General features: G+C 41.7%; 1 protein-coding gene across 1 annotated transcript; it reads right to left on the bottom strand.

The window, feature by feature from the left end:
- Positions 1-3,308: 3,308 nt before the first annotated feature.
- LOC134018920 (rho-related GTP-binding protein Rho6) lies at positions 3,309-11,194 on the bottom strand. The gene is made up of 5 exons (XM_062459287.1): positions 10,964-11,194; positions 10,673-10,760; positions 7,506-7,615; positions 7,269-7,403; positions 3,309-6,677 (listed from the first exon to the last, which is right to left on the bottom strand). Exons 1-5 carry the CDS (start codon positions 11,081-11,083, stop codon positions 6,432-6,434), a joined length of 699 nt encoding a protein of 232 aa, XP_062315271.1. The 5' UTR covers positions 11,084-11,194; the 3' UTR covers positions 3,309-6,431.
- Positions 11,195-12,527: the final 1,333 nt, after the last annotated feature.

Genomic DNA, 12,527 nt, shown 5'->3' with positions numbered 1-12,527 from the left:
GGCTGCCAATGGAACTGGTTCCCTTGTATTTATCGACGATGTGACTGCTGACAAAAGCAGTAGGATGAATTCTGAAGTGTTTCTGGCAATATTATCTGCTCAGATTCAGCCAAATGCTTCAGAACTCATAGGACGGCGCTTCACAGTGCAGATGGACAATGACCCGAAGCATACTGCGAAAGCAACCAAAGAGTTTTTTAAGGCAAAGAAGTGGAATGTTCTGCAATGGCCAAGTCAATCACCTGACCTAAATCCAATTGAGCATGCATTTCACTTGCTAAAGACAAAACTGAAGGGAAAATGCCCCAAGAACAAGCAGGAACTGAAGACAGTTGCAGTAGAGGCCTGGCAGAGCATCACCAGGGACGAAACCCAGCGTCTGGTGATGTCTATGGGTTCCAGACTTCAGGCTGTCATTGACTGCAAAGGATTTGCAACCAAGTATTAAAAGTGACAATTAGATTTATGATTATGTTAGTTTGTCCAATTATTTTTGGTCCCTTAAAAGGGGGGGGGGCACATATAAAATGTGTTGTAATTCCTACAACGTTCACCTGATTTGGATGTAAATACCCTGAAATTAAAGCTGAAAGTCTGCACTTAAAGCACATCTTGATTGTTTCATTTCAAATCCATTGTGGTGGTATACAGAGCCAAAATGATGAAAATTGTCCAAATATTTATGGACCTAACTGTAAGCCTTACTTAAGCAGTAGCGTTACCTGACCTTCACAACAAAATGTGCTTCAGATATACAACATCAGCACATCAGCCCAAACAAGAATATCTATTGGATCCCCTACCCCCAACACCCCATGTGCCTTGAACCCATCCCCCACACCTCAACCAAATGATGCCAAGCACTGATGCCAAGCTTGGCTGCCTAATTACACAGCTTGGTAGCAATCACTGTTTACAAGCCCTCAGGGTATGCCAGAGTGGTAAGGAGGATAAGGTGGTAAGATAAGAGAGCACATAATTACTAATTGGGGTGTCCATGGTAGAACAGAAGGGTCTGGGTGAAGGTCTGGGAACCCCTTGCATTCTTATAGGAGGACATAGCTTTCCAGCAGACCTGAGTTGAGGGCAAGCATGCATACGAGCACAGGAGTAGTGCTCACCTCTCTGCACATGGAAATAAAATATATGCAAAGTACACAGCATAATGCTTACTGTTAAAAAGATAAAAACACACACTGACACAATGAATTCTGAAGCAATTCTATTTAACACAAAGAAAACTGACTGAATGGTGAAGTTTGCAGTTGCATTATACATTTTAATGCATAATCTATGCCATCTAGTAGCAATTTGTTTTGACTATGAACACATTAAATATGCTAATATTGTTTGATATGGTTTATGTTTTGTTTTTATCCCAGGGCTGCAGGCCTTGGCGTCTGATGTCTGGGGGAAGCAATGTGCTTCACTGGGCAGCCAAAAGTACCTACATCCATACAGAGGGATGCAAAAGGGCTGTCTGAACACAACTGACAGTTTTAGGCAAATAAATCCATTGAAGAATACATAACCGTCACAGAAGAATGAGTCAAAAAAACGACCCATTGGCTCTTTTGGACAGGCCAGAGATATTATATTGTTACAAACCAACCAGCATACAATAAAGGAGAAACACACAAGTTTTGAGACATAAACAAGCAAACAAAAACAGACACAAAAAAACAGACACACACACACAAACAGACAGAAGAGATGGTAACACGAAGTTGAGATGGAAACCTAGGCAGACAGACGCTCTGAGGGTACAGACACTATGTCAGTTCCCCCTCCTCTCTCCACTGAGCCTGTTTCATAGAGCCCCATTTATTGTACCAAGAAACAAGAGTTATGGCAATTGTCACAGTGGCCAAAACAGCACTCTGTCTGAGGAGGTTTTTTCATCACAGACTGGGTGCAGATAGCTCATCAGTAATCATCCAGCAGAACTTTGCACCCCCTCAACCTTACACCCCCACCTCACTCTCCGGCAGTTTATGTCCAAGGTCTTGGATTTTCTGTAGTCGAATAAAAGTTTGGAAAGTCTGAATGTACGAATTCTAAGGTAAATGGTTGACCGTATGTGTTTTTTAATAATGTTTTCTGTATGCACAGCACAGTCAGATCCATGATGTGAAAACAAAGGAAGTATTTGTTTAAAACATAATGAACAGTACCATGACATCCCACTCCTGTGTAGGGCAGATGAGTACATCCAGAGCTGTGCCAAAAACACCATACATCACACCACCAGACCCATGCAGCAGAAGTATGTCCTGGAGCAGACAGTCATGGCTAATAGATTCACTGGGCCTGGCCAGATGTTTGCCTTCTTTTCCAGATTCCTGGCATATGTTTGTGAGTTCTGCTGGCATACATAGGCAGGCAGGTAGACAGTGAGAAAAACAGACAGACACTGCCAGCATTAACCCAAGCATACCACCAAAACCTAGATCCTGCTATTCATATTAGCCAATTATCCAGAGGAGCTCTTCTCTGCTCTGCTAGGAGGACTCTTAGGCTGAAGTGTACAGGAGATACAGAGGTTGTGGTAAGGGAAGTAAGTGTTCACACTTCTGTTAGTCTTCTGCTCGCTGTCTGTCTGTATCAGGCACCCCACAGGCACCACCTCAACCCAGATGTGCTCTGGACACGTGCTCTTATTTGCCCTTGAAGAAGTCTCTTTATTGTACCCTATTGCTGTGAAAGTACCAGTGTAGAGGATCTGTGTGTGTGTTTCTGTGAAGTAAAATGAGATTTATTTTGTCTGAAATCTTGGCAGTCCCAAACATAAACCTACCCTAACCTTGTATCAGTACTGTACATACATCCAAATGCAGACAGTAAGACACAGATAGGGATAAAAATGGTTAAAGATCAAAATATAAAACGTAAAACTATGATGACATAATGTGTAGACTGAGATAGAAGAAATAGGGGAGGGGGGGTGCATGATGGATGTAAAATGCAGAAGGATAAAGAGACAGAGCTAGTCATTGGTCAAAGCTATCCAAAGATGTTTGGATGCTTCTGCTGTGGTCTCTAACCACAGGGTACATGACTGAAATACCCGGCCTTGCTCCTCACGCATAACCCATTGGAATAATGTGTGGTGTGTGTGTATGTGTGAGAGAGAGAGAGATAGATAGAGAGAAAGAAAGAGACAGGCAGGCAGGCAGGCAGGCAGAGTACTGCATCCCTGGACTATGCTCATGCCTCACTGCTATATTGTTATTGTGACATCATGACAGCAATCAAAAATCTTAATCTGATTATTATTTGATTTTAATGCTATACCTGTTTTTTGACTGTTTATTGACAATGAAACACTATAAAGGGGGCCAGTAAGGATTTTTGGAATACTATGTGACCCTGACCATTGCATAATATTCTGCTGTTACATCAGTCTCTTGGTGAATGTATAACAGCAACATCAGTCCTCCAGAAAACCTAACAATGAGCAGTGACCAGCCCAGTTATCAAACATTTCTCTGTAACTCTACATATCTTCAATCTGGAATCCAATTTCATACAGAAACACTTTACTGCTTGTTTTAGTGGTTATTCATATGTAGATTGCTATGGTTAAAGCTTAAGAGCTCCCTTTGAAAGAGAATAAACTATAAGAATCATTCATATAATTATAACTTTCTGTCCTGTGCTCATGCTGCTTTTTCTTCCAAATGTTAAGACTTAGGCATTCAACTAGGCCTACAGCATAGTCTTCAATTGCATTAATCATGACTGCACATTTGTAATATGTTATCAGCCATGACAATCAATTCTAGTTTTTATTCAAAACAACATTAGCGAAGAAAACAAAAGCTCACAACACAATAACATTAATCCTTGACATAATAGCATTAACAGAAGATAATTGGAAAAAACGAACATGTACAAAACCTCAGCATTAAGTGACAACACAAAAGCATTATTACACTTGATTTGAAATTCTGCGTTTTGGCAAACGTTTTGTGTATGACAATGCTTTTGTGCTGTTATTGCTGTGTTGTGGTTTGATGCTTTTGTCAATTTTATCAATTTATATTTTCGTGGGCTGCCGGTGTCTGAGTTCTCCTTACTACAGAATGTGCATCTGTGACACGTGTTGTGAGTCTCCAAGAATAAAAAGGCAGAAAAGTAATGTATCTGAAGAACAGATACATTATCTTTATTCAGATTAATTAACAATAAATGAAAAGGATGGTTAAAAGCACAGGTCTTCAACATAGTTTAGGGCAAGGCTTTAGCCTACTGCACATCAAATAAAATTACGAGTGATACAGTATTGAATAAATTAAGCGAACACCTATAGGAAACTGTAAAACACGCCGGGAACAATAATATTTCATGGTTTAACTGGTCATTCCAGGTGCCTAAACATCAACAATACAAGCTAACTCCATTCTCAAACCAACCTGGCGACACATCCGATGAGACTTGATTAGGTCTATCACTCATCTTGACACCAGCTTCCTTTGATAACATCCTTTGGAGTTCAACAACCATCTCAACAAAGAAATATCTACAACCATAGAAAGTCTGTCCACAGAAAATAAACGAGATTCCTTTGTGACATGATCTCTCAGTCAAATTGACTTTGTCTTAACAGCTCTGGCAGATGTAAGGTCATGCTACGCACTATAGCCTACTAATGGTTATGTTGTTTCCAAAAGGCCCAAAACTGCCACCACCAGTTTGGGGATGATTACAGTTTGTTATCTGTCCAGCCATCAGCATGGTGAGAGAAGGCCCCTGTCTGATGCTACAAAATGAAAAGTGAGGCTCCCTGCTGGAGAGCCATCCTTCTCTCTCAGACACAGGAACCATGGCATCCCAGTAACCAGGACTCAGCTCTTGCCCTGCTCATGGTGTTGCTAGGCAACACATTAAATTCCAGTGTTCTGTATGGCGAGGAACTCTGAGCCTCTGTGCAAACCTACAAATCACCCATTCTCAATTAGTCAGCTGTTGGCAGCCCCTAAAACCATATTACTTCAGAAAATTCAATAAGGACCTCAACAAAGATAACAACAAATAGTTTTAAGAAGGGTATTTCTGAAAACAGAAATAATCACCAATCACAAATAATAAGTGAGAAGAAAATGTTAAAACAACTTTCTCCATACAGGACCAGCCTGTTTGTTCATTTGTATTAAAACCCACCTCCCGTATCATGATCCAGACACCCACAAGAACACTCAGTTGAAAGAGACACCTTCTTTTTTCAAGGCAACTAGCCAGACTATTGGAATGACGAACCCCAGATGGGCTGTCACCCTTGCCACAGGAGGAGGACCTAGATTTAGCTGATCCCAGGCACGATTCAGCTTGTTTAGGCATCATGGTTACTTGACTCTTTCGATGTTACAGATAAAAGCTCAAGGTTTATGTAACCACAAGTCAGAAGATTTTAGAAAGAGAAATGATCCAAATCTTACATTAGCCAGGGGTCTTTCTGCTTTTGGCATTTCAGAGTAAACAGATGGACATGAAAGGGCTGATGTGAAATCAAGATTTCTTAATATATTTCCTCAAGAGAACAGGTAATGCCGCTGTCCAAAGAGCAGCATTTACTGCATCACGAGAGAAATAATAATGAACAGCACATTCTAGAACCTCAATCAATACCTGAGGTAATAACGGGGATACAGAAGAGAGGCCATTAGAACTGAGATGGATGGCAACTCATAAAAGGGGAGGAAGGGTGACAAAAACAAATACCCGCATCCTTTATATGGCTCTCCGTCTTATCTGTCACAGCATGCCCTCCCGAGACTGTTGGTGGCCCATGTGAGTGAGGAGTCACATTGTACTGCTTCAGTCCTGGTTGTGCTTCATCCTTCCCACAGCTTCTACTGAAGACAGTGCTTGCCATATCCCTCCCCCATACCCCACTGTCCTTTACAAAGGTAACTTTTTGGATGTAGTACTACTGAGGTTATGGAGTCTAAGGACTTACTCTACAGGCCCCTCTTTTTCAGTCTTCTGTACCACATGACTGTAGGTGTCCATCTGAGCCTTTTCAGCAGGTATCACGTTTTTATATTAACACTAAGATGGAGATGGATAGGAGAAAGCACACACCACTGCATTCTGAAAAGGTCTCATCAACGTAATGTAATCAAATGCAGTGTTTACAACCACCTTTGGAGTTGAAAGGGCAGAGAAACTGAGTATCGATCACACTCAGGTTTACTAATATGTATGTTGGAACGTGGGTGGGGTGAGGATCATGTGGCAGTGTGAAGCTACAGTAAAGAGATGACCACATGGGGGTCGTCAGCGAGGGTAGGCAGGATGTGGAGGAGAGAGGGGTCTGGAGAAAATGTTGTCCTCTTTTTTTCACCCAAATCCCCTCATCTCCAAGCATCCCGTACCCTCCAGTCAACTGAACCAACCAATGGAATGCCTCTACCCAGCAGCCATCTTATTCACATGATGGAGCAGCTTTTGGCCTTATCCTTGTTGAAGGTGGAGGAGAGCAACTCAGACTTGCTGGGCAGGTGGAGGAGCCTCTTGGAGAGGCGTCGGGTGGGACTAGGTTTGGATGAGGGCTGCAGCTTGTTGAGGCAGGCCAAGGCTGCTGTGCGGAACACACTGTTGATGCTCTTCTCTGAGGTGAAAGCTGAACACTCCAGGTAGGCCTCCGCTCCCAACTGCTTAGCCATGGATGAACCCTGCAATCAGGTTGACAAAGAGCACACAGTAAGTGGGGCAGGGACAGACAAAGTCAAAGAAAAATATGTCACGTCCCTTTATGCGGCCTGTTTGTGGTGGGACCATCTACATTAAACCTGCATATCACTACAGTTCATGTGGGCACTCCCCTGCATTATGTTCCTTGTACTCTGTTGGTTAGCGATTGTGTTTGCCTTTTCTCCCCATTGTCCGACGTCCCTGTAGTTAGCCCAGGGGAGGCCGAATAGGCAGGTAAAATGCTCATGGGCTTACATTTTCATCATGTAGGTTTGGACATTGTATAGTGACACTAGGCTGGTTCACAGCCAGTACACTAACCTAAAACTCTGTAGGGAGACAAGAAAAAACTCTCCGGAAAGCTCAGAGAAAAAGAAGCATTGGGAGTAGCAATTCAGTGAGGGATCCCCTCCACAGACAGTTGGTAATTTAGAGAGGCGAGAACATTGCTATCTTATGTGTGTGTTTGTGTATACCACTACCCGTTCTCCACAGTGTCAACTGGTGGATTATGTTATGTTCCTCTACATAGCCCTAGACTATATTTGGGGTCGTAACAGACAGACAATAACCTGCTCATGGGAGATGGGAGTCTGCTTCTGATTGGACAGCTCCATCAGCGTGCATACGTCTGTGCGCAGGTCTGTCTTACAGCCAATCAGGAGGATGCGTGTGCTGGGGCAGAAATCAAGGATCTCTGTCTTCCACTGAAATGAAAAGCACACACAACTGTCATAGTACTGTCACTGGGCACAATAACCCAAGAAAAAAACGATTTTGCTCATAACTCATAATGAAAACACCTGTACCTTCTTCAGTGCACTGTCCACTGTGTCCGGTCTGCTGATGTCAAAACATAGAAGAACCGCGTCTGAGTCACTGTAGCAGAGGGGTCGCACATTGTCATAATATGGAGAGCCTGGAGGGGTGACACAGAGACTAGCATCAGTCTCAACAGAATAATAAATTAACTGAAGTTCTACCTTTTGTAGACATATTGCACAGCAATGATAAGTACAGGTTGAGGGATGGTGTTTTGGAGAGACATTTCGGGGGCATGATAACTGCAGGGGTGCAGGTGGATAGATGCTTGGTTGCTGTAGTCTACGGTTGGACTTTAACAGGAGGAGGCTTTTTCCGCTATCTATCTTTGTGTTTCTGTGGGAGTGTGTCTGTGTGCATGTGTGCATGTGTGTGTGGTTTGTGCCTTTGCAGTAGTCTGTCCCCCACACAGGCCGCCACCCACTACCCCCTGTGGTAACTACGGCAACAGCCTTGGTAGGAAATGCCTAATTCCAACATTCTATTATAACCCCCTGCGCCACAATTTTCTGCATACACAAGGCATATCCTACCTATTCCTTACCATAGGACCCTCACAGTAAACCGTTTCATTACTGTAAACCACATACTTTCCTCCTCAGAGTTCTTCCAATAAATCATATTAAACCACACACAAATACAAATACTGAGTAAAACTACACAATAATTACCCCAATCACAATGTATCCTGATATCTTGCTTTGGAAATAAATCACTTATGAAATCCGATAAAGAAAGAAGATGTTTGTATTACAAGTCACAACACTTTTTTTGTGGTTCTTTGGTGATACACATCAATCAATTATAAATAAACTACATCTTTATTTTACACTCTGCAAATATTTTTAAAGAAAAAGCTAAAGTTATGTTAGTGTTTGCAATACAATCAGTCACATATACTGTTCGCTTGACTTGACCTGTTTCACAGGAAGAGTCATGCGCTAAAAAGAGGCACAGGCAGGATGTCTGTCATCTATTGTACTCCCCTCCACACAACTTCAGCTCTCACCAAAATAACACAATTTAATTTCCTATTCCTGTCTCTCCAGTCCAAAAGGCACCCAGAAACTCATTAAATACAAAATAAACAAGGATATAATCTATCAAGAACTATTTCCTTTGGGATGTTATCACAAAATGCTGTCAGTGTAAAATACCCTATATTTGGATACCATTGTGTTAAATGACAAAGCAAGCATATTTTCTTGTTCAACTAGCAGTTATTGTTCAACCCGGTCTATTGATAACACTAATTTCCTCATCCTCTGAGACAGCAGAAAGAGGATCTAGCTAGGACACGTAGATAAGACAAACTCACAAGGCCCAAACATGATGTTCCCAGCCTAATCTGCATCTACAATGGTTCTTGTTTTTATTCTTGTTTTTATTTTTTCAACAACACTGTAGAAATGTGCTTTTTTTCCTAAGTATTGTCCACATGGACACAGGCTGCCCCAGAGTGATGCAATGCTGGAAATAGAGAGATAGATCTGTAGAAAGGAAAGGATGCAGCAACACCTACCTAATACCTCCCACTCACATCTGTTGACATACAATCACCTTCACAAATCAAGCCAAGAGGCTGACCCTACTTGCCTGAGTATCAAAATCTGCTAAAGGCATTTTCCATCCTAAAAGAGATAAATAGCAGTGAGGAGACGGGTCATGTTGAGCTTCTAAGATCCAGTGTCAAATAAACTGTCTGTTTATGAAAGATGGAAAGGATACACAAAATACATTCTATATATAAGGTTCATTCCTGTCAGATGATGAGATAAGATTATCAGTACAGAGAGAGAGAGAGAGAAATAAAGAGAGAGATATCTATGTGTTACACAACACTGCAGCGCAACAACACCTTGACCCTAAGGGATCCTCTCAATCTCCCTGGAGCATGGGAAAGATTACGGCCATGAAGGATAGAATTCTAAGACGTCTTCCAAGATGTCAAAGAGCCAGATAAAAAGCTTTAAAAGATAGGGACAGCTGGAGGAATGCTTGTAGGATGATGAAAAGGGAATGATGATGATGATGAAATGGGAATGGTTTACATGCCAGTATAGACTGGTAACCTCCTGACAATTGAGGTCATTGATAACTTACAAAGTTCAAAGAAACGTGTATTGTAATCAGTTAGTTGTGTTTTATTCCTTAATACTTGTAAACATGAGCTGCAAAAATCAAGCCCTGCAAAAAAATTATGCTTCATGAGATCCTTATGTAAGTCCATCTCTAGAATGGCCAGTGTGTTTTGTAGACAAACCTACCCTGCAGTGCTTCCAGTTACATAAGGCTTTTTAGCCAAACCACATCACAGGGCCATAGGGGAGGTAATGAATATATTTTGCTCGATCAGAGGCTTATCTACCCCATGCACATCACACACTAAACACACTCTCTCCAGCTCTCTGTCTGAGCCCCCATCCCCACCCCACCCCCCCAGCAGACCAACTGGCAAAATTGAACTGAATCCAATTACAGAGTTCTAGCCAAGTAAAACTCTAACAGTCCCCTCTGATGTTGATCCCATTGATTACGTTATTTAATGTAAAATTATGTCAGTGGTTACCAACAACTAGCAACTACTAGCAGCTAGATTTCTCTGAATTCATAATGGACCCATCAACAGTTCACATGATTCATGTAACATGACAGCTGGTGTATGTGCTTGTGTGTGTACAATATTATGTATTCCAAACAGGAATGCAATATAAGGAGGGGGTACAATAAATGAAAAGGAGATGCAGACACAGTTGTTACTTTTATCTGAGATAATTGGGTACTCCTACATCTAAGCATACAGAGCTAGACAACATAGCAAAGATATATGCTTGAAAACAATTAAGGAATTAGGGATTAAGAGATTGCAATCCAACAATCCAACATTTATAAACTCCTACAATAACAGGGTTTAGAAATGTGTGATAGGAAATAAACACACACAATGGCCTGGGCTCATTTGTTTACCAACTAAGGTTCCACTGTGGGCAGATACCGTGCAGAACATGCCGTTGGCGTACTAACTTCAGAACTTGAATGTTAGAACAAACGACACAACACGGAAACATATGGAGGTAGAAATTCGATGGGCTTCGGGGGGCACTCCATTAAGAGCTGTCTCTTCCAACGGCAAACCTTTAGTCTGCCATCTCACCTGAGGTGTCCCAAAGACTAAGCTCCACGCGCTGGTCCTCAAGCTCAAGACAGGCTGTGTAATTTTCAAACACTGTTGGAACATAGGTCTGAAGAGAAAAAGGAGTGCATTACCAAGAAGGCTACAGGTTTTCAGATTATTTTAAATTTAACATTAATATCCAGCTTCGAGTTTAAATCGGTGCATTTTAACAAAAAATTGTTATTTTCCTGGTCAAAAGGAAACAGCTAGTAACGTAGCTTGCGATATATTTTCTTTTGTATTGTGTCAGGTGTATGGGTCACAGCCTACCTCTGGATAGCAGTCCTTGGCCAAGACTTGCAACATTGCCGTTTTTCCGCATTGAACGTCTCCAACTAACACAAGTTTACATCTCGCCACAAAAGGCTGGGTAAGTCTCCTCTCCTTCATTGTGAAATTCAAAATAGCCTACGGAATAAAACTAGACGAATTGACAAGCAAAGGAAACCTGCAACTGTAAGTCCTCGGTCCGTGCGCTCAGAATGATGCTGTTCTCATATGCATCTGCCAACCAGAAGCTTGAGAGGGCTGGAGACCAGAATCTTTATATTGCACTCTCAACCAATGAGCGTCTGCCTTGATTGCCCAAGGTCTACACCTTCTTTCTGCACACTGCACAGCACTTTAGAGGCCTGAACTCAGGTGTACCTTTTCTCGAAAATAGTAGCAGCTTCAGTTAACAACGATTAGGCTACTGTATGTGATAACATTTAGTAATAGATTTAGGTTGTTCCGGTGTCGTGCCAAGGCACTTATCCCCGCCAGGATTTGTATCCCCTGACCGCGTGCACTCAGAGAAGCGGAGTTTAACTGCTGCGTCTTTGCTAACCCGTCCCTCCCTGCCCTCTAACGTGAATTGTTTGAATTTAATTTAGTTTAATATGGCTTTTCAATTAACCACTTTGTTCACCTGTCTACCATATGCGTTACAGAGGGGATACACATTATATCAGGCCGTTTTTTTGCCTGATATAATGTGTACCCCCTCCCCTAACATGCAAAGGGTCTGTCCTGCCATCATGTGTGTTATTGTCTGTGTTCTTTTGGTTAGTTTGGTGGACCTTTATGCTTATGTATAGTACATTAGGACATATTTTCATCATTATAAATTTCACCTTGCCCTGACAATCCTTTTTTAAAGCTTACTGTACGGGTAACAGTTATTTTCTGCTGAGGTACAACACTTCCCAACTTCCGTACATGCACTGACCTTTCAAAATACATGACGGCACCTAGTGTAAATGCTTTAACCAGTCATACAGGTCAGCACATTTTGTGGCCACCTACAGCTTTGTGACCTCAATCTAGTATTGCGCAACAGACTAGCAGGGCTTCAAACACAGCTGTGACATTATCACCTACTGCGTTAGCCTACTTATCTACTGATGTACTGTCATTTAACCTCTGTCTCTGCATGTGTGGGTGTGGGTACATGAGCAAGTGTGCATATAGTAAGTGTCTAGGCCTATGTTTGTCCCACACATATGCATAAATGTTGTATATTTAGTAATTACATTATGGGGCCATAATATTTTGTAATTGGCGATAACAAGATCAATTCCAAATGTATTCATGTCATTATCAAAAACACTGTGCACCAGCTCCTAAAAACATCCACTGCAACACAAGAACATTCTATTCCATCAGTCGTGCAGTAGTGTAGGCACAACTAACAACCAGAAAAATAAATCTCATTCTGTATGCCTTACAGCAATGGAATTTGCATAATTCAAGATACATGCGGGTGAGAGAGTTACATTATGTAAATTAGGCAATGATTAAAGTATTTTCTAGGCACAAGTGCAATCATCAAAAATGTCATAGGGAATATTTA

Source organism: Osmerus eperlanus, chromosome 4 (genome assembly GCF_963692335.1).
Source record: "Osmerus eperlanus chromosome 4, fOsmEpe2.1, whole genome shotgun sequence".
Classification (NCBI taxonomy): domain Eukaryota; kingdom Metazoa; phylum Chordata; class Actinopteri; order Osmeriformes; family Osmeridae; genus Osmerus; species Osmerus eperlanus.
The sequence above is the reverse complement of the archived record's forward strand: the minus strand, read 5'-3'. Positions and strand labels throughout refer to the sequence as shown.